The following is a 22,653-nucleotide window of genomic DNA, read 5'->3' as shown; positions in this document are numbered from 1 at the left end:
GACCTAGACATGGATGCTAAAGTAGGGAGCAATAACACTGTCAGGGAAGCTATTATAGGGAAACAAGGCATCAATGGAAAGAAAGTGGTAAAATGTTTGCTGATTTTTGTGGAACAAATGGCCTGATCATTGGAGGAAATATCTTCCTTCACCGTAGTATTCCTAAGATAACTTGGAGGTCACCAGGTCACAGAACAGGAAAACAAATGTATCACATCATAGTGTGGCTCAAATGAAGAAGAACATTCGAAGATGTACATAGAAGGAACGGGGCAGATATAGGGACAGACCGTGCATTAATGGTAGATATTTTGAGAATAAAAATAAAGATGACTGAACAACAGAGATGCCTACATTGTAACATCACCAACCTAACACAGATGACAATGCAATCAGAGTTCAGAATTGCATTAACAGGTGCTTGAAGATGATGGAACAGTAGAAGGCAAATGGAAATGGGAAAAGGAAGTTATCACTAAAACTTCTGAAGAAATGCTGGGATTCAGGAAGAAACACCACAGTGAATGGTTATCTGAGGATATATGACAGGAAATAAAAGATACCAAATTAAATAAACTAAATCAAGCAAGACCAAGAAAACAGACACATACACACTCTCTCTCTCTCTCTCTCTCTCTGAGGAATATCCCATAAAGAGTACAGGGGCCAAAATGAGTGCTATGAAAGACCAATAAGAACTTATAGATAAAGTGGCAATTGATGCACAGACCACTGCAGCACAAAATGATATGAAGACAGTATACCAACCGACCAATTCAAGACAGCAAGGGCAACATAATGATAAAGACATCAAAACAATTAAATATATAGAGGCAGTATTTTATTCAACTACTGAATGGAAAGCCAGTGGACATTCCCCCCGGATATAGAGGAAGGAGAAGATCTGGACATCAAACTAGAACCTGTCACCAGTGTAGAAGTAGAGAGGGCAGTCAATCAGTTAAAAACGGAAAAGCACCAGGTCCAGGTAACATTCCAACAGAGGTTCTTAAGGCAGACTTGAGGAAAACAGTAGACATTTTGATAGGCCCTTTACAAAATATATGGAAAGAAGAAAAGTTACCAAATCAGTGGAAAAGGAGTCATGTAGTGAAGCTGCCAAAGAAAGAAGACTTCAGTCAGTGTAAAAACTGGAGGGGCATAGAACAGATGTCTCTTGCAAGTAAGGTGTTTACAAGTATTATTCTAGGCAAAATCAAGAAATCCGTGCATAAGAACAGCCATACTGGGTTAGACCAATGGTTCATCTAGCTTAGTATCCTGTTTTCCAACAGTGGCCAATGCCAGATGCTTAAGAGGGAATGAACAGAACAGGCAATAATTCATCCCCTGTCATCCACTCCCTCCTTCTGGCAATCAGATGCTAATAATACCCAGAGCATGGGATTGCATCATTGGCCATCTTGGCTAATAGCCATTGATGGACCCATACTCCATGAATTTATCTAGTTCTTTTTGAACTTAATTATAGTTTTAGACTTCACAACGTCCCCTGGCAAGGAGTTCCACAGGTTGATTCTGTGTTGTGTGAAGTACTTCCTTGTTTGTTTTAAACCTCCTGCTTATCAATTTCATTGGGTGACCGCTGGTTTTTGTGTTATGTGAAGGGATAAATAACATTTCGTTATTCACTTTCTCCACAGTCACGATTTCATAGACCTTGATCATATCCCCCCTCAGTCGTCTCTTTTCCGAGCTAAAAAGTCCCAGTCTTTTTAATCTCTCTTCTTATGGAAACTGTTCCATACCCCTCATCATTTTTGTTGCCTTTCTCTGTACCTTTTCCAATTCTAATATATCTTTTTGAGATGGGGTGACCAGAACTACAGGCAGTATTCAAGGTCTGGATGTATCATGGATTTAAATAGTGGCATTATGATTTCGTGTTTTATTATCTGTCCCTTTCGCAATGGTCCCTAACATTCTGTTAGTTTTTTGTTTTGTTTTGTTTTTTTTGACTGAGGCTGCCATTAAGCAGATGTTTTCAGAGAACTATCCACGATGGCTCCAAGATCTTTCTTGAGTGTAACAGCTAATTTAGACACCACCGTTTTGTATGTGTTCTTAGGGTTGTTTTCTAATGTTCATTATTTTGCATTTATCAATGCTGAATTTCATCTGCCATTTTGTTACCCAGTCACCCAGTTCTGTGAGGTCCCTTTATAACTCTTCACAGTCTGCTTTGGACTTGAGTAATTTTGTATCATCTGCAAAATTTGCCACCTCCCCGTTTTACCACCTTTTCCAGATCATTTATGAATATGTTGAGCAGCGCTGGATCCTTAGAGAACACTTCTATTTACCTCTCTCCATTCTGACATCTGTCCATTTATTCCTACCCTTTGTTTTCTATATTTTAACCAGTTACTGATCCATAAGAGGACCTTCCCTCTTATCCCATGACTGCTTACTTTGCTTAAGAGCCTTTGGTGAGGGGCCTTGTCAAAGGCTTTCTGAAAATCTAAATGCACTATATCCACTAGATCCCTCTTGTCCACATGCTTGTTGACCCCCTCAAAGAGTTCTAGTTGATTGGTGAGGCATGACTTCCCTTTACAAAAGCCATGTTGACTCTCCTCAACAAAGTGTATTTATGTATGTCTGATAATTCGGTTATTTACTATAGTTTCACTCAATTTGTGAGATACTGAATTTAGACTTACCGGCTTGTAATTGCCAGGATAGCCTCTGGAGCCTTTTTTTTAAAATTGGTGTAACGTTACTATCCTCCTGTCATCTGGTACAGAAACTGATTTAAATGATAGGTTACATCCCACAGTTAGTAGTTCTGCAATTTCGTAATTCAGTTCCTTCAAAACTTTTGGGTGAATACTATCTCATTCTGGCAACTTACTATTTTATAGAGCTATCCATTAATCACAGTTAACTCAAGCAATTAATTCAAAACAAATTAACTCACTGAAAAATTTAATCGTACTATTAAACCATAATAGAATGCCAACTGGTTTTTTATAAATATTTTTCTACATTTTCAAATATATTGATTTCAGTTACAACACAGAATACAAAGTGTACAGTGATCATTTTATATTTTTAATCATAAATATTTGCACTGTAAAAGAAACAAATTATATTTTTGAATTCACCTCATACAAGTACTGTAGTGCAATCTCTATCGTGAATGTGCAATTTACAAATGTAGAATTGTTACATAACTGCACTCAAAAACTCCTAAAATTTTAGAGTTTACAAGTCCTCTCAATCCTGCTTCTTGTTCAGTCAATCACTAAGACAAACAAGATTGTTTATATTTATGGGAGATAATGCTGCCTGCTTCTTATTTACAATGTCACCTGAAAGTGAGAACAGGTATTCACATGGCACTTTTGTACCCGGTATTGAAAGGTATTTACGTGTCAGATATGCTAAACGTTTGTATGCCCTTTCATGCTTTGACCACCATTCCAGAGGACATGCTTCCATGCTGATGACTCTCATTAAAAAAATAATGCATTAATTAAATTTGTGACTGAACTCTTTGGGGGAGAATTGTATGTCTCCTACTCCATGATTTTACCTGCATTCTGCCATATATTTCATGTTATGCCAGTCTCGGGTGATGACCCAACGTATGTTGTTCGATTTAAGAACACTTTCATTGCAGATTTGACAAAACGCAAAGATGGTATCAATATGAGATTTCTAAAGATAGCTATAGCACTCAACCCAAAGTTTAAGAATCTGAAGTGCCTTCCAAAAATCTGAGAGAGACGAAGTGCAGAACATGCTGTCAGAAGTCTTAAAAGAGCAACACTTCGATTTGGAAACTACAAAACCAGAACTACCAAAAAAGAAAAATCAACCTTCAATTGGTGGCATTTGATTCAGATGATGAAAATGAATGTGCATTGGTCCGCACTGCTTTGGGTTGTTATCAAGCAGAACCTGTCAGCAGCATGGTAGTGTCCTCTGGAATGGTAGTTGAAGCAGGAAGGGGCATGGGACTGTTTAGCAAATCTGGCATGTAAATACCTTGCAATGCTGGCTACAATAATACACTTTGTATTCTGTGTTGTAATTTAAATCAATATATTTGAAAATGTAGAAAACATCCACAAATATTTAAATAAATGATATTCTATTATTTAACAGTGTGATTAAAACTGCGATTAATCACAATTTTGTTTTAATCTTGGTTAATTGAGATTTTTTTAAATCATTTGACAGCTCTACTATTTAATTTATCAATCTGTTCCAAAACCTCCTCTATTGACATCTGGGACAGTTCTGCAGATTTGTCACCTAAAAGCTGACATCCTCTGTAGATTCAAGATATAGGCACGGTTCAGACAGGATAAATCAGTTACATATCAAATAATAATCTTATGTATCAACATAGAACTGTTGATTGTACGACAGTCACCACTTTATATGAATTTTTTAGATTTCCAAAAATCTTTTGGTATAATGGATAGAACTGTTTTATGAACATGATTACACCACTATGGAATCCTTCCAAAATTTGTGGGGATCATTCAGAGCTTCTATGAAAATATGAGGTGCCAAGTAGTACGTAATAGTGAACTGACTAAACCATTCAAAGTCACTCTGGGCATCAGGCGAGGATTTCTTATGTCACCCAGGATCTTTTTACAGATAGTGGATTGGGTAGTGAGAGGGAGCACAGAACAATGAAAGGACATACAATGAATTTTCAAACAGAAATTAGACCAACTTGACTTTGTGCATGACATCAACATGCTATCACTTACCCATAGAGACATGAAAGCCAAAACAAATGATCTCCAGGCTTATGCACAATTAATAAGGTTGAAAATCAACACTAAGAAAACTTCAACCGTAAGAATCAACACACAACACCAATAACATTTTCTGGGCCTGACACAAAAGAGGTCCAATATTTCACATATCTTGACAGCATTGTAAATACAACATGCGACGGACTGACAGTATCCTGCACAATCCTTATGGAATTAGGATAAGGTTTAACTTAATTCTGTAAACTTTATTGAATTAGGTTTAATACTTTGGGGGTCCATTGTATTAAAAATGCAGTTGTGCATATTTATTATGTAATTGTAGGTCACTCCTCTAGGAGTATGGGGATGCTATTGTAATTCCTCAGGTTATGAGCCCCTTTGAAGTCGCCCCTTAGTGAGATCTGTATATATTAGTTCAAAATGGATTCTCCATGGACTAACAGACAAAGAAAAGACTTTTGGATGACTATCCTGGTGCAGGTCCTTCTTGCTGGCCCAGCAGATGGACAGGATCTCTGGTCCATAGAGGCCCCCGTCCTTTAAGGAAGGATTAGATGGACTTCGCCTACTGAGGTCCCATAAGACTGTGTGCTTGTTCTGAGCTGAAGCTATGATGAACTTGAAACAAAAGGGAAACCGCTTTGGGGGGTTGGTGAATGCCAGAACCCATGTTAGGGTGATCTCTGGTAATTGTATTAGCGTGCATGTAGTTGTATTCTTAACATATTCTCTGTAATGTTTTTTTACCTTAAGAATAAAATATCCTTGCTTAAAAAGAACTGTGTGGTAAATTACAACCACGGGCAGTCACTCTGCTGGGAATAACACAGCTAAGGCAGGGAACTTCTCAGCGTGGAAATACCCAAGTGAAAAGAGAGTGAGATATAGGTCTCCACCCAAGAAAGGCAGTGGCTGGGGAGCTGCAAGCCTGACAGTGGGTACCCTGGCTGGACCACTGAGAGGGAACAGGGAAATGCCCTGATTTGTGACACAACAAAGTAGAGCAGATGAAAACATTAAAATCAGAGTACCAAAAGCCAGACATGCCTTTGAAACTCTAAAGCCAATCTGGAGAAACAGAAATCTTGCTTCCAAACTAAAAACTTTGAATATTTAACACTGTTCTAAAGTTGGTCTTACTATATTGTGCTGAAACTTGGAGACTCAAGACTTCACTATCTAAACTCCAAGTTTTAATAAACAGCTGAATAATCCTCAGTATGTGATGGCTGGGGGAAAAAGAGTCACAAATAAAGAATTCTGGAGAAGGATAAAACAGAAGCCACTAGGACAAGAAATTCTGGAACGAAAGTGGAGATAGCTAGTAGTATATAGAGTTAGAAAACTAAATGATGTAAGACAGGAATTGGATTGGAACCCCTAGGGCAAGAGGCAGGCAATAAGGTAGACCAACGATAACACTGAACTACATAATATAAGCAGAATTGAAAACTAAGACTGCAGGAGGAGACCAGCAAAGATGAAAGGCAGTGGTGAAGACCCTGTGTTCTGCAATGGAATAGAGAGGGTTAAGAAGATACTTGCCCACTTTTGTAAAGCACTCTGAGTCTGTTGATGATAATATCTAAATCTTATCTAGAACTTTATCATCACAAGGTCATAAAGTATGTGTATTAGTAACAGCGTATATAATGATCATGAATTGATAGAGTTTAATTGCTAAAGAACAGGAGCATAGTAATGAGTGATTAAACAGTTCATAATGTTAAAACAAATACATAAATTAACACCAATCACAATGATTTGTCACTTTTTAAATTTGTGAATACAAGATGTAAAAAAACCTCTTCTCAAACTATGTCTCCTCTAACTCATAGATTTTTGTTAGAATATTTAAATGAATGATGATATTGTGATTTTTTCTGGTTTTCTTTTTTCTTTGGTAGAAAAATGTGTATCCTGACATTGCGTGGTCACTGCGATTCCGGGTTTTGTATGAAATTGCTTTGGGAGTGAATTATCTGCACAACATGAGTCCTCCATTGCTGCACCATGATTTGAAGACCCAAAATATTTTACTGGATAGCGAGTTTCATGTTAAGGTAAGGTCCTGGTTATTTTAGTCCCTATATTCCTCTTCAGCGAGCACATGTAAGCAGGGGAATGGTTTCACCATTGTGGGGAACTTTCCTGGCTTATACACTATCCTGGTGAACTGGGCTAGCGAAAGGATCTGAGTCCTCACTCCCACTTCCTTTACCTGGAGGTCTGCCTGACCTCAAGGGCTCCCCTCCACTCTCCTGTCTGGCAGAGTCCTTGTAACCCCAACAAGGCTGGGCCTAGGATTCCTGGGGGGCTCGACCCCCAACCTTGTTGTGGTCACTTAGGGCAGGAGCTGGGTGTCCCCACTCCGGGGTGCTCTCTCTGCACTGGATGCTTCCCTAACCCATAGATCATTACATACAGTTCAAAGCAAATACAATGTATTAAACAGCAATCAATTTAAAAAAAATAAGGAAAAAATGGGAAAGGTTAAAGGAAAACACATCACCCCACTCTGTGGGATGGGGACACACAGCCAGCATCTCTGGAATGTAAGGGAAGTTCAGTCTGTTCCTCACAAGTCCCAGGCCTCCTTGTGAGGCCTGGCTGTGCTACAGGAATGCTGCGGGTCGGACACTTGCTCTGGCGCTGGCCGCAGCTCAGGCTTTAGGTGGCAGGACCCTTCTTCCTAGCGTTGCCCCCAGCCCGTCAGGGTTACGATCCCCCTCCAAGTCTGTCCTGTAAGGCGTCTTGGCTGGGGGCTTCTCCCTGCGCTGGGCCCGCTGCCCAGGGTCCCGCTCGCTCTCTGCAGCTACTCGCTGTATCTGGCTCCAGACTGTTCCAGCTCCACTCTGTCTGACCCAGGCAATTCCAGCTCACACGAAGGATGGGATCCCCTGGCTTCCTGACTCCCTGATTAGCCTGCCCGCCCTGTCGATCAGGCTGACCTGGAGCATTGGCCTCTCCCCATTGTTCCTGGGGACTGTCAGTCTCAGGGTCCTGATTTCCCATCGACCCTTCCCCTTACCTTTAGTACTGGGAGCTAGCCAACCAAAACACTCCCACTGAGTTCTAGTAAGGGGACAACAGTCCCGTTACACATAGCAGAACTGAAGTGTGTTTAATATTTCAGACAAGGAGTGGGGATAGGAAGGGACAAACTTATACTTCTGTTCTGCAGTTGTGTCTTTGCAGGCAGAGCCCCATCTTCTTCAGTGAGGTTCCACACAGAAACAGGGATTGACTTGCACCAATCCAATTGCAGATTCCTGGCCTTTAGCAGCATACTGGCTTTTCATAATGTTGGCCTATGCAGTATGCCATACAGATGAAATAAATCAAAGTTAGTAGATAAGAAATTCAACTGAGATGAACCTGTGGATATCTGAAGGCATTATACCTAGGGAAGAAAACCAAATTCTCAGCAAAATTAACATAAAAGTAGTTGTGATTTCACAGGTTTAGTTACAGAGAAGGGGGGTTAGAGGTACTATGATAAGATAGTGTTAAGATAAGCATAATGTTAGTTCATGGTAACAAAATAGAGAGGAATTAGAGAAGTAATTTGGCAGTGCAAGAAATAAAAGCAGTGGCTAATATTCAGAAGTGGCAAAACTTTCTTATGAAAGTCCTTGAGGATAACCCTTAATGTGGTCCTTTCAGAGCAGAAACTCCTTCTAAAAACTACTCAAGCTCTGAAGTCAGAGGAACTCAGGTAGGCCCTGGTGGGTTTCCCATTCCCAACAACAGTGTAATATATGATGTACTGTCTTGCATCCAAATTGTCATTCTTCACTCAGCAATACTTAATGTAGCCTTAGAACATCTCTTCAAATATGCACGCTCTGGGTTTGGATAGTATGGGAAGGCAAGAAACCTACCTGGCAGATAATTCCTGAAGGAGAATTGATGAGGGAATTATCAAAGCCTTGGTTGCCTGTTAGGCTTTATATTCACCTTAAAATAGAACAAAACACACGTGAAATTGTTTCTCAGCCATCTTAACTTTAATGGTTTATTATGGACCTTTAATTCAGAGGCAAAGAAGAGGAAGTATTGGTGATGAAGAATCCATTTGTTAAGAAAACTGTTAGTCACTTTTAGAATTTGAATAGAAATAAAAACAGTTTGATAAAGTTTTGTTTCCTTTCATCAACAGTTTTAAAATTTGAAATGGAGGTTATGGAATATTTAGTATTACAGTAGTTGAGGGAGATGCTTTGCATTAAATTTGGATGGTTAATGCTTTAAGATTAATTTTTTACAGATGCTTTACATGGGGGTTAATTGCTCATTGCTTATTAACTAGCTCTCTAATTATTTGAGCTGCCTTTGGGTGGAGTGAAATGAAGATTTTGATAACTGGCAAAAAATGGAAGGAGCAATATTAGATACATCTGCTGTGTATTATAAAAAAGGAAGCAGTGAATATATGTAAAATATGCAGTCATACAGTGTGTCTGATTGCATCAGAAATCTGCTAAATGAGTAAGATTTCTAAAGGGTTGAATTACAATGAGACCAAACACACACAAGTGCAGTATGCAGATTGGTTTTAAAAGCAGTCCCTCCTCCCCCAATGACCTCAAAAGCTAGTCAGGAGAAAGCACTTGCAGACAGGCCATGTACTCCATGACACAATGAAATCAAGTGCATTACAAGCACCTTATTTTATTCTGTTCTCATGAAATATTCTTCCTTCACTTCCACCTGTCCTACGTAAATACACACAACTATGGCCCAGTCAGTGACATAACACGAGTCAATAATTATTTTTGACTTTTGTTTTCATGTATTCTCCAGGAGGCTCATATCCATAGATCTTACTTGTTGCAATGTTGTCCAGGCAGCCTTGCTCAGAACCCTTTTTTCCTCTCATGTGTGTACCAGGAAAGTGGGGAGTTTGTAGTTCGCTTCATCTCCTTGGATTCCCACCCATTGGCCACTGTGAGGAATTCTAGGCATCCCAACTGGCCAGCCTACACTTCTGGTTCCCTCTCCCCCATTCTGGAAGCTAGATTCCAGCTTTTACTCCCTGATCCCCTGCTGCCTGGTTCCATGGAAGAGTGTGGGATGCTGTGACAGGTTGCTATACTCACTGCTGGATGATGCCACCTCTTAGCGGTTCTGGGGATTACCTCGGTCACGGAAACGCCCATTCTAGTGGTTAAACCCCATCAGTTTCTCCTCTGCAGCTGTTCTTGCTCTCAAGAGCTGCAGCTGTCCTCTCTGTGATTCGGCCTCTGACCAGGTCGCTCAGCATTCCCCCCTTCTGGGGTATAGTCCTTCAAAGTCTCTGTTACTCCCATAGTGACCAAGGCAGTCTTCCATTTCAGTACCCTGCCAGTGCCACTTTCCCAGTGTCAGGTAGAAGAACATGGGCCTACTCTCTACTCCGGGTTCCAGCCTAGGGACCCTACAACATGCAGCCAAGGTCTGTTCAGTCCCCAACCTTGCTGCTTATTCCCTGAGCTGCTTCCAATCCTGGCATTCCCCCACTCTCTGGGGTTTGTCAGTCTCTCTACTCCCTCTCCCTCCTCCCAGGGAACAATAGTGGGCTACTTGTCCCACTTGTCGATAGCCCCCCAACACATCTCCCTTCTCCCACGGAGTGACTGTAGACTCCCTCCCTGCAGTCCTTCCTGCTATCAGCTCCCTGGCTTTAGAACCCCTGCCTGTTCCCACACAGGTTCACTTTCCTCTCAGACTAAAAGGTTATTTGGCCCATCTGGCTTCCCATTAACCCCTTCAGGGAAAGTGTGGAGGGTAGAAACCCCATCACAGGTGCATGCATTGCAAACCAATTAACTCTTAGCTTGTAGGGAAGGACAGAGAGTAAGAAGCAATTTCAGACACATCCCAGCCAGACATGGAAACAGCAAACAAAATATTGGATGCCTGTCTGCAGCAAAATGGCAAATTTCACAGCCAAAATTATGAATTCTATGGCATCTTGGAAAAACACTAGATTCCATAGCTGGGGAATTGTAAGGTCCAAGGAGCTCTGATTGAGATGATATGAACTGCATCAGTCTCTGAGTTGTTGTTGTTTTTGGATAGTGCTGCATCGTTTTACACTTAATTAATGTTTTCAAGATTTTTGTTCCCAACCATAAGGGCTAGAAACATAAGTGTTTGGTCTTTGGAAATGAAAGCTAATATTCTGAAATCTGGTTTTTTAGCAAGGGTGAATCCACAGCCAAATCTCAGACTACATGGGGGTGTTTCCCACAGGGAGCAATGGGAGGGAACATCTTTTTATTCTATTTATTTTGTACACCACCTATCACAGTGAGGTCCTGGTCCATAACTAGGGCCATTAAGTGCTATGTTAATTCAAATAATAATAATAATGTGCGTGACAACATGAACCCTGATTTGGGAACATTTTCTGAATCAAGGTTGATGTTTTTTGTAGCTAGCAGAACACCATAGCTGCTTTCATTTCAAGTGGGATGGAGGGTTTTAAACAAACTCTTTATTCAGTTCTATTTTTGACAACTTGCACTAACATCAGTGCATAGATGGGACCTGTTGTTTTCTCAGAATGACAGATTTTTGTTCTTTACCAGATTGCGGATTTTGGTTTATCGAAATGGCGCATGGTGTCCACATCACAATCACGAGGTGACAAATCCCTGCCAGAGGGAGGGACTATTATCTACATGCCACCCGAAGACTATAATCCCAATCAGAAAACCCGTGCAAGTATAAAGCATGATATATACAGGTACTGCCTGTTATCCTACAGTGAGCACTGCAAACTGAAAAGTAAAAATTGTCAAAGAAACTCGATTATAATGAATCAGAACACATTATTTTGGGGCACTAAATGGATAAAGTAAAATTTTTGAAAACCTCTTTCCCTAGCAAACATTAGGACAAATATAATGCCCTAGAAATTAGGGGAAAACCAGGATAACTAGACAAAGGGGATTGGTTGGAGTTAACCCAGCGTTGTTTAATTTTGTGAACATCCCACAAATCAGGCTTGCAGGGAATAGAATTACCCTGCTGAAAACAGGATGGATGGGGGAAGAGAGAGAATAGGTAGCAAAACAAAGTGCAAGCATCCAGATGAACAAACTGTACACACCTACTTGAGAGATCTCTGTTGCTAATGTCCAGAGATTAATGTAATTTGCAAGACAAACATGGAGTGAGAGAAGAAGCATTAACTTAGAAAAGGTCAGGAAAAAAGACAGGCAAAAACAGAGTATACATCAAATAGAAATTAATATAGGAGTATACATCAAATAGGGACAGGCAAAAACAGAGTATACATCATATAGAAATCCAGGGAGAGCTACTCCAGTAAGCTCTTGAATGGCACATATAGAGGAATGGCACATATAGAGTAATAGTACCTATAAAAGAAACAACAGAAGTTGCTGTCTACGTGTAAGAGATACAGTAACTCCTCGCTTAACATTGTAGTTATGTTCCTGAAAAGTGTGACTTTAAGCGAAATGATATTAAGCAAATCCAATTTCCCCATAAGAATTAATGTAAATGGGGGGGTTAGGTTCCAGGAAAAAAATTTTCACCAGACAAAAGATTATATATATATATATGTATGTATATACACAATATAAGTTTTAAATAAACAATTTAATATTGTACACAGCAATGATGATTGTGCAGCTTGGTTGAGGTGGTGAAGTAAGAGGGTGGGATGTTTCCCAGGGAATGCCTTTCTGCGAAATGATGAACTAGCACTCAGCTGAGCCCTCAAGGGTTAACACGTTGTTAATGTAGTCTCACACTCTACAAGGCAACACAAATGGAGGGAGGGGAGACAGCGTGGCAGACAGAGACACACACCCTGTGTGTGAGAGAGATGTGCATTGCTCCTTTAAGTACACTGACCGACTCAAGTACATTGCCTCTTTAAGTAGATCAGCAAGTTGAGACAGAAGGTGCTGCCAGCAAGCTCTCTCCTTCCTGAGCCCTGTTGTCTTGGTCGTTCATCCCCCCCGCCCCCCTTCCCCGCTCTATGGAGATGGGGTAAGTGGGGAGGCAGGAGCAGAGGGGAGGGGGACACCTTGACATTAGCCCCCCTCTTCCCCCACCCCTGCACAGCAAGCAGGAGCGTCCCAGGAGCAGCACATGGCAGTGCAGGGGGAGGGACAGCTGAACTGCCAGCAACTGATAGCCTGCTGGGCAGCTGCTGCACAGGGAACTTACATGAGCGGGGAGCTGATAGGGGGGCTGCCGGTCCAAGCTCCCACCAGCTAGCTCCAATGGGCTATTTTTTCTGTGAGCAGTGGACAAAGCAGGCAGTTGCCAAACAATGTTATAAGGGAGCATTGTGCAACTTTAAACGAGCGTGTTCTTTAATTGATCAGCAATGTAACAATGTTAACCAGGACAACTTTAAGTGAGGAGTTACTGTACGGAACAAGCTAGCAGAGAAGGGTACCACCTTAAAACCTGCCTAAACAATCAAGGAGGGGATTGAGTGGAGGAAGTGGATGGATAACAGTTGACAGATGGCCTATTACAGTCAAGCGTAGTTTTTAAGAATATCTATTAAGGTTGCATTTTTGCTACTTGAGTCATGGATTCCATGATTTTCATACATTTTAAAAATATCTAGGAGTTCTGACACTCTGGGACTCCTACATGTAGGTGTCAGAGTAGCAGCCATGTTAGTCTATATCCGCAAAAAGAACAGGAGTACTTGTGTCACCTTAAAGACTAACAAATTTATTTGAGCATAAGCTTTTGTGGGCTGCAGCCCACTTCATCGGATGCATAGAATGGAACATAAAAGAAAAAGATTGATATATATATACACACACACATACAGAGAAGGTGGAAGTTGCCATACAAACTGTAAGAGACTAATTAAGATGAGCTATTATCAGCAGGAGAAAAAAACTTTTGTAGTGATAATCAAGATGGCCCATTTGGACAGTAGACAAAAAGGTGTGAGGATACTTAACTTAGGGAAATAGATTCAATATGTGTAATGACCCAGCCACTCCGTCTCTATTCAAACCCAAGTTAATGGTATCTAGTTTGCATATTAATTCAAGCTCTGCAGTTTCTCGCTGGAGTCTGTTTTGGGGGCTTTTCTGTTGCAAAATTGCCACTCTTAAATCTTTTACTGAGTGGCCAGAGAGGTTGAAGTGTTCTCCTACCAGTTTTTGAATGTTACAATTCTTGCTGTCAGATTTGTGTCTATTTATTCTTTTGTGTAGAGATGGTTTGGCCAATGTACACGGCAGAGGGGCATTGCTGGCACATGATGGCATATATCACATTGGTAGATGTGCAGGTGAACGAGCCCCTGATGGCGTGGCTAATGTGATGAGGCCCTATGATGGTGTCATTTGAATAAATATGTGGACAGAGTTGGCATTAGGCTTTGTTTCAAAGATAGGTTCCTGGGTTAGTGTTTTTGTTCTGTGGTGTGTGGTTGCTGGAGACTATTTGCTTCAGGTTGTGGAGCTGTCTATAAGCAAGGACTGGTCTGTCTCGCAAGATCTCTGAGAGAATGAGGGATCATTTTTCAGGATAGGTTGTAGATCTTTGATGATGCGCTGGAGAGTTTTTAGTTGGGGGCTGAGGGTGACAGGTAGTGGTGTTCTGTTATTTTCTTTGTTGGGCCTGTCCTGTAGTAGGTGACTTCTGGGTACTCTTCTGGCTCTGTCAGTCTGTTTTTTCACTTCGACGGTGGTGTCAAGGTTCCTTCCCCACTCTGAACTCTAGGGTACAAATGCGGGGACCTGCATGAAAACCCCCTAAGCTTATTTTTACCAGCTTAGATTAAAATTTCCCCAAGGAACAAACTATTTTCCTTTTTTCCTTGGACTTTATTGCCGCTACCACCAAGCGTCTAACAGATCTATAACCGGGAAAGAACCCGCTTGGAAATGTCTTTCCCCAAAAAATCCTCCCCAAACCCTACACCCCCTTTCCTGGAGAAGGCTAAATAAAAATCCTCACCAATTTGCATAGGTGAACACAGACCCAAACCCTTGGATCTTAAGAACAATGAAAAAGCAATCAGGTTCTTAAAGGAAGAATTTTAATTGAAGAAAAAAAGTAAAAGAATCACCTCTGTAAAATCAGGATGGTAAATACCTTACAGGGTAATCAGATTCAAAACATAGAGAATCCCTCTAGGCAAAACCTTAAGTTACAAAAAGTCACAAAAACAGGAATCTACATTCCATTCAGCACAGCTTATTTTTTTAGCCATTTAAACAAAACAGAATGTAACGCATATCTAGCTAGATTACTTTCTAAGCTTTAAGATTCCATTTCTGTTCTGTCCCCAGCAAAAGCATCACACAGACACAGAGAACCTTTGTTTCTTGCCCCCCCTCACCCCCCACCAGCTTTGAAAGTATCTTGTCTCCTCATTGGTCATTTTGGTCAGGTGCCAGGGAGGTTATCCTAGCTTCTTAACCCTTTACAGGTGAAAAGGTTTTTCCTCTGGCCAGGAGGGATTTTAAAGGTGTTTACCCTTCCCTTTATATTTATGACAGGTGGGTATTGTAGTTTTAAGAATGCTTGATAGAGATCTTGTAGGTGTTTGTTTCTGTCTGAGGGATTGGAGCAAATGCAGTTGTATCTTAGAGCTTGGCTATAGACAATGGATCGTGCAGTGTGTCCTGGATGGAAGCTGGAGGCATGTAGGTAAGTATAGTGGTCAGTAGATTTCTGGTATAGGGTGGTGGTTATGTGACCATCGCTTATTAGCACAGTAGTGTCCAGGAAATGGACCGCTTGTGTGGATTGGTCCAGGCGGAGGTTGATGGTGGGATGGAAATGCTATGGGTACCCGCATGGCCTCACAGTATGCCAACATTTTTATGGCTGCCTTAGAACAACGCTTCCTTAGCTCTTGTTCCCTAACGCGCATACTCTACTTGCGCTACATTTATGACATCTTCATCATCTGGACCCATGGAAAAGAAGCCCTTGAGGAATTCAACCATGATTTCAACAATTTCCATCCCACCATCAGCCTGTCCTTGCAACAAAGCCCGATGTCTCTACGCAAAAGAATAAATGGACACAAATCTGACATCAAGAATTGTAACATTCAAAAACCGGTAGGAGAACACTTCAACCTCTCTGGCCACTCAGTAAAAGACATAAGGGTGGCAATTTTGCAACAGAAAAGCTTCAAAAACAGACTCCAGCGAGAAACTGCAGAGCTTGAATTAATATGCAAACTAGATACCATTACCTTGGGTTTGAACAGAGACTGGGAATGGCTGGGTCATTACACATATTGAATCTATTTCCCCATGTTAAGTATCCTCACACCTTCTTGTCAACTGTCTGAATGGGCCATCTTGATTATCACTACAAAAGTTTTTTTCTCCTGCTGATAATAGCTCATCTTAATTAATTAGCCTCTTGCAGTTTGTATGGAAACTTCCAACTTCCACCTTCCCTGTGTGTGTGTGTGTATACACGCACACACATCTTCTTACTATATGTTCCATTCTATGCATCCGATGAAGTGGGCTGAAGCCCACAAAAGCTTATGCGCTAATAAATTTGTTAGTCTCTAAGGTGCCACAAGTACTCCTGTTCTTATTACATATAGGTGTATGGATGCAGTGGTAGGAAATGAACCAGTTTCAGAGACTTAGATGCCAAGCCGAAGCCTGGGCTTCCAGGAAGAGAGAAAGCACTAACTTCTATAATTAGCTCTTCCCCTTGAGGTGCAGAGGAAGCACCTGGCATTCCTAGCAAGAGGTCAGGGAGAGAGAATGTCCCTGTGACTCTCACCTTTTGAGAGGTGTGACTGGGTGGGGCAAGAAAGAAAAATCAGGAGCTCCTCCATTGGAGGAGCAGGAGAGGGAGTGAATATTGCAGCAGGCCCCATCTATGCCTATGGTTTTTAGAAGGATGTGGCAGTATTGGTTAGGAGTGGGGAAGAGCCGGAAGAAGTTGGTTAGGAGAGATAGGAGAGAGAGAGAAAGAAAGAGTAAGTTTAGAGGGAAACTGGACTGAAAAAGAGGTTTGGAATGAGGGAACAAGGAAAGAGGGACAGATTGTCCAGAAAGAAAGGAAGAAGAAATTGAGAACATGGGTGGAAAGAAGGGAGAGAACCCAAAGCAAAGGAGGAGAGAAGAAGACAGATGAAGGGAGAAAGAATACAGGAGAAGAGAAAATCCATTGAAAAAGAGAGACAAGGTGGAGGAAGTAATATTTTATTGGACCAACTTCTGCTGGTGAGAGAGACAAGTTTTCCAACTACAAAGAGCTCTTCTTTGGGTCTGAGAAAGGTCCTCTGAGCGTCACAGCTAAATAAATAAACAAACAACAGATTGTTTAGCATAGGTAGGTAGTAGTTAAACAATCTGTTCCACTTTGTATTTAGCTATGATGCTCAGAGTACCTTTTCCAGACATGAAGAAGAGCTCTGTGTAGCTCGAAAGCTTGTCTCTCTCACCAACAGAAGTTGGTCCAATAAAAGATATTACCTCACACACCTTATCTTTCTAATATCCTGGGCCCAACACAGCTACAACGCTGCATACTAAAGAAGAAAACAGAAGCAAATCAAGCTATACAATGGAAGGAAAGCGAAAGGTGTGGTGAGGGAAAGAAGAACATAGCCAAAGGAAAACAAATAAGAAGTTGCAGACTACAATGTCACAGAAGAGATGATAGTGTTTAATTATATCATATCTCAGATTGAATGGGAGAGTGATGTTGGGGGTTTCCTAGGCTCTGGCAGAGTTCATTCACCTCTGTGAATGCTCTTAGGCCTTCCTGTCAGGGATGAGTCTTTGTGACTTCTGTACCAGTTTGACTCAGTTACTCTTGTTGAAAAGCAGAATTTTTGCCTTTAAAATCCACTGCTTTGTACCAAATGTCCGGGACAGCGAACTCTCTCTTAAGTCACTACTCAGGGGACCAACAACAAAGGGTTGCTGCATATAAGTAGTGTTCTGCTCCACCTTTATTAAAACTGTAGTTATGAGCCTATTTCTGCTCCCATTGAGATTAGTGGGAAAAGACCCATTGATTTATATATTAACACGATTAGGTTTAGTAAATTTGGAGTTATTTCCACATGGTCTCCTGAAGATTCTTCTCTGCAGAGTGTATATGGCATGTATGACACCTAACCCAACCAATCTCTGTTTATGTTCAGAGTCCCAACAGCCATACTTTATGGACAAAAATATTTATTGAATTACTTTTCACTCCTGTTAGCGCTGCACCGGTAACACAGCTCTGGAGAGGGAGCTAGATTCTATTTTGACTTACCCATAATTAATAGAATTATTAACTGAGTTCCAATTGCAGGACCACATTTTTTCCCTTGTTTACCCTTCACAGTCTGTTTAAAGGCTTTGCACAGATGTAACTAAGGATAGATGGTGGCCTGCTGAACTAATATTACTTTAGGCATGTCTGTGCTACAAAATTAAGTCAACTTATGTTAGGTCAGCCTACAGCCACCGTGGTAATTAAATCTGCTCTTCCTGTCCACACTATACTCCTTCTGTTGGTGTGCATTCTCGCCAGCAGCGCATGCACCAGCTTAAGTGGAGCACTGTGGGGCAATGAAAGCCAGATCCCCAGTCCCGCCGCCCCGAGGCCTGACCCCCCGAGCTGTGAGCCCCACCACCCTGGGGCAGCAGGACTCTGACAGTCAGCCCTGGGTCGGCGGGGATCCAGCGACCAAAGACAGCAACAAGCGATGTAAGCAACTCAGTGTCTACATGGACACTGTGTCGATCTAACTACATCAGCCTAATCACTATGCCTCTCCTGGAGGTGGAGTTATTAGGTTGGCCTCGTGCGTGAGTTAAATCAGCGGGAGGAACATTGTAGTGTAGACGCTTCTTCAGTTAGGTTGACGTAAGCTGCCTTATGTGGACCTACTCAGAGGTGTAGACCGGGCCTGTGAAAGAAAGCCCTCTTAACACTGAGAGCCCAGGATGAGAAGGGCTAGCCGTTAGAAAAAAACTCTCGACTTATAAACGGATTTTTTTTATGTGAAATCAGTGAGGTCCTTAACATAGAACCCCAGTTCTTTGGTTTTTCAAAGGCACATATGGCCACCATAAATAAAGTTAGCTCTAGCACGTTGTTCTTTACTCAGTACTTTCCCTGTTGTTGGTTTTCATAACATGTATGAAGGGGCACATCACTATAGTCAGCCGTTTAAGTTGGTGTTGTGCAAGTTTATTTTAATGTTTTGTATGATGCTGAGTGCATTGTCAGCATAAATCATAAAGTGTTCTAAAGTAATGCACATTTTTACTTTAATAGCTATGCCATTATTATGTGGGAAGTGATGTCAAGAAAACAGCCCTTTGAAGGTGAGAATGTGTTCTTTAGTTTTCTTTTATAGCCTTATTTACATTTAGCTAAAGCCTATGTACAGTAATCTGAAAACAATTATTTTGGCATAATTACAACATCCCTAATTATTGTCTGCGATTTTAATGTATCCTCCTATAGTAAATGATAACTATTTATAGTACATATATTTATAATAAATGCTTGATATCTATTTTGACAGAAGTTATAAACCCCTTGCAGATTATGTATAGTGTGTCACAAGGACAGCGACCAGACACTAGTGAAGAAACTTTATCAATAGACATACCCCACCGAGTGCTGATAGTAACATTAATGGCAAGTGGATGGGCACAAAATCCAGATGAAAGACCTTCTTTTTCAAGTGAGTTTACTTGCTTTGTATAGATTAAGTGAAAAACCATACCCCCAAAAATACCTGTATGTTAATACAATATTGAGATTGCTTAGTTGCAAACACAAAAAGGAAATGTGAACAGCTGTATCCAAAACAGCTTTAACTCAGCCTTGTCAAATATCCTATAGAATTTACAGTTTACATTTAACAGCATATACAGTAACATTAAGCTACTCATGCGAGAAGTCAAACTGTAATAAAAAATGGAACATGTACAATGCTGCCAGGTTTATATAGTAGTTGGAATCTTCAATTTTATATTTCCTGTCTTTTTGTGATTAATTGTACAACCTTAATATTTATTTGCACTTAATTTACTGTTTGTTTTTGAAGGGGTGGGAGTTTTAAAGAGGAAAATAATTAGAGAAAAACAGATAAAATAAGGCTAGTGGAACTTGTAAGCAATCAGAGGTGTTTTGTTTGCTGAACTAACAGTGAGCCCTGGATTATAAATTCCTCTTGAACAAAACTGAACCAGCCTTTTACAAATAAACTTTTAACCTTTCATAAACAAATGTGTGTGTTCCTGGAACACACCCATGTTCGGGGGAAGCCATGTGAAAACACTGCCCCACCTTCCAGAATGAGGGGCTGCTGGTGCAAAAACCTGTTCAGCCCACTTCACATCTAGCTCATCAGCTCCATTGCACAGTAGTTCTGCTGCCAGTGGGATTTCATGGCTGTGGAATTGGCAGCTGGTTCTGCCCCTAAGTGCACCCATAGAATTAAAAATGTCTATTATGCAGGCTCAGTACACAACTCCCAAAGTCTTAGTTTTTGCTAAATGTAAACCAGTTTGTTACAGTTCATGCAAGACACTAGTGCCAACTTTCAGACCACCAGCATATTGCTACGGCAGTGTTCAAAAAGTTGTGGCTAGATTTATTATATTTTTAAAACACTGGAAACAATGCTTTCTGGGTTTCCCCCCCTCCTCCCTCACTCATTTTGCTTATACATTTCCCTCCAAATCACCATTAGGTAGAGAGCTGAGACTAAGTGCAAATGAGCCTAAAAGGTGAATATTGTGTGGAGAAATATAGGAAACTATAATGTAAAAACTTGTAGTAGTCTTTACTAGATCAGTCCCTACCACCAATTGCAGTGATAATTGGAAACTAATTGTATATTTAAGACTTAAAGTGGCATTTGATAGATGTTAAATGTTTATCAAACTGACTAGATGACTCACTCTAGTTATAAATATCTTCTATGCTTCTCCCTTTAATGCTGTCAGGTTTTACTATGAAATCCTATCTTAATGCTTTTAGCTCTTTTACAGTGAGTCCTATAACCTGGAACACTGCATTCAGAAGGCAAACATGACATTAAACATATATATATATATATATATGAGAGAGGGACAAAGCGAGGAGGAGTTTGGTTTTGATTTTGCAAATCCTTGTTTATCAGGCTTCTATCTTACCAAAAAAAAAAAGGTCAGGGGGATAGGGGGAGTTATACCTGGGTCCCATTTTATCCATTATCATCTCAGTTCAACATAGAGTTCTTCCCCCACACACATTTTTAGTTTTAGCCCATTCCTAACATTGATTACAGCCAGATTGTGTAATTACATGCGTACTTGTATCACCTGACTGTCCATCTTGTGAATGTGAAAGCTGAGAGCACACTTTTAACTCCCATCTTTGGAAAATCTGATCCTAAATGTCCAAGGGAGATGCCAGATTATCTTGTAAAAGCTTAAAAGTAGCAATCTTTAATTGTTCAAAATTTAAAAGCCTTGATGCTTTTCTTCTCCCCTCCCAATTGGTGTTGTAGAATGAAGACGGTAAGATTGTGCTGGGGTAGAAAATTGTGTTTTAGAGGCTCTGTGACAGTTTACATGCCTAGACTTGCAGTTTTCCTTTTAAAAAAAAAAAAAAGGTGCTTTCTTTTTTAAAACTTCCCCAATATGAAACTCTAAACCTTTATCTCTCAAACCGAGGGTTGCAGCAAATTTAACATTTCAATTTCTAGGGTGGTTGGGTTGCACAGTTGCTTCATTTCTCTAAAAGTGTTGCTGGTTCTGTTCTTTTGAGCTGGAAAGTGTTTTGAAAGTTCCTTTCCAAAGAGCTCAGAAAGCAGACTGTTTTGACAATTTCAGTTCCTTCATTGAAGCTGGCAGGAGAGAAAAATGAGGCATACTTATGTCCTTAATCTGAACATACACACGCAGCATACTAGTGGATGGTTTAATGGGTAACTCAGTCTAGTATTTGGGATTTACAACCTTTTGTTTGGATTATAGACAAGTCTTTGAATGGTCTTTTAATATTGGTGGATGTTTTGAAATTAAATGTCTGTTTTAGACAGAGTCCAGTTTGGGGCCTATGAACTTTTACCTTGTCTCTTGTTTTAACCCAAAACAAGAAATACGTCATATCACAGCTTTTTATAAAAGCAGAGAAATGTTTCTGTGCTTTTATACTACTTGGGTATTCTTATTTTGTAATGAATTGCATCAGCTAAAATGTAGTTTGTAGTGTTAGCACAATGTTAGAACTGTAAGGATTGTTTGTTTAATGTTATAATTATATTTATCTAGGTTACATAATCAAAGTAGTATGTATCTTATGTGTCTTCATAACAATAAGTAACCTCATTTTGTTTTGTAATAAAAGGAAGAAAACAGGTGGTTTTATTTAAGGGGAAAGCTTTTTCTGCTGTCTTATGGTAAAAGCAGAATTTTCTGCCCAGTTTACTTTTACTTCCCTTCATTTTGGATTGATCCTTGTAAGTGTTGAAATGTCTACTTTTTTGCTTCCTCTTTATATTTCTGTCATACTCATTGATAGTAAATTTGGAGAATTAGTGATGCCTAGATAATTGGTTACCTTTTCTCTGACTGCATCCTCACCATTTTTAGAGTATCTTGCTCGGTTTCTGGAAAGTGCTTTTCAGTTTGAAAGAGAAAATTGAGAAGCAATTTTGCTCATAATCTGTCGATAATATGTGGGGATGTATTTTTTGTTCACTCAATATGTTTTCCTCTTAGTGCATCCTTGTAATGCTCACTATTGTTCATAGGAATTGTGTGTGCATCAAATATCATATCTCTTTGTTTCTACAAATTCCTGCCTTAAAACACAGTGTGCATGATCAGAAATAGCTTCTTATCTTCCTTATTTTAACTTTTAAATGGTTCTATGGATCATTTTGCAAGTTTTCTGTAAAATA

General features: G+C 40.3%; 2 protein-coding genes across 4 annotated transcripts in view; both read left to right on the top strand.

Moving 5' to 3' along the window:
- The window catches only part of DECR1 (2,4-dienoyl-CoA reductase 1), a 307,653-nt gene that overhangs the window by 8,792 nt on the left and 276,208 nt on the right, over positions 1–22,653 (top strand). The window lies entirely within an intron of this gene.
- The window catches only part of RIPK2 (receptor interacting serine/threonine kinase 2), a 41,741-nt gene that overhangs the window by 9,555 nt on the left and 9,533 nt on the right, over positions 1–22,653 (top strand). For 2 of the 3 annotated variants that reach the window (XM_075125075.1, XM_048841153.2), the window contains exons 3-6: positions 6,671–6,826; positions 11,339–11,496; positions 19,026–19,075; positions 19,279–19,440. In XM_075125075.1, the coding sequence (XP_074981176.1) occupies positions 6,671–6,826; positions 11,339–11,496; positions 19,026–19,075; positions 19,279–19,440 (526 nt within the window). The remainder of the gene's footprint in view (positions 1–6,670; positions 6,827–11,338; positions 11,497–19,025; positions 19,076–19,278; positions 19,441–22,653) is intronic. The other variant, XM_048841154.2, reaches the window with a different exon arrangement.

Source organism: Caretta caretta, chromosome 2 (genome assembly GCF_965140235.1).
Source record: "Caretta caretta isolate rCarCar2 chromosome 2, rCarCar1.hap1, whole genome shotgun sequence".
NCBI classification, from domain to species: Eukaryota; Metazoa; Chordata; order Testudines; family Cheloniidae; genus Caretta; species Caretta caretta.
Note: the sequence above shows the minus strand (reverse complement) of the source record. Positions and strands in the feature narration are given on the sequence as shown.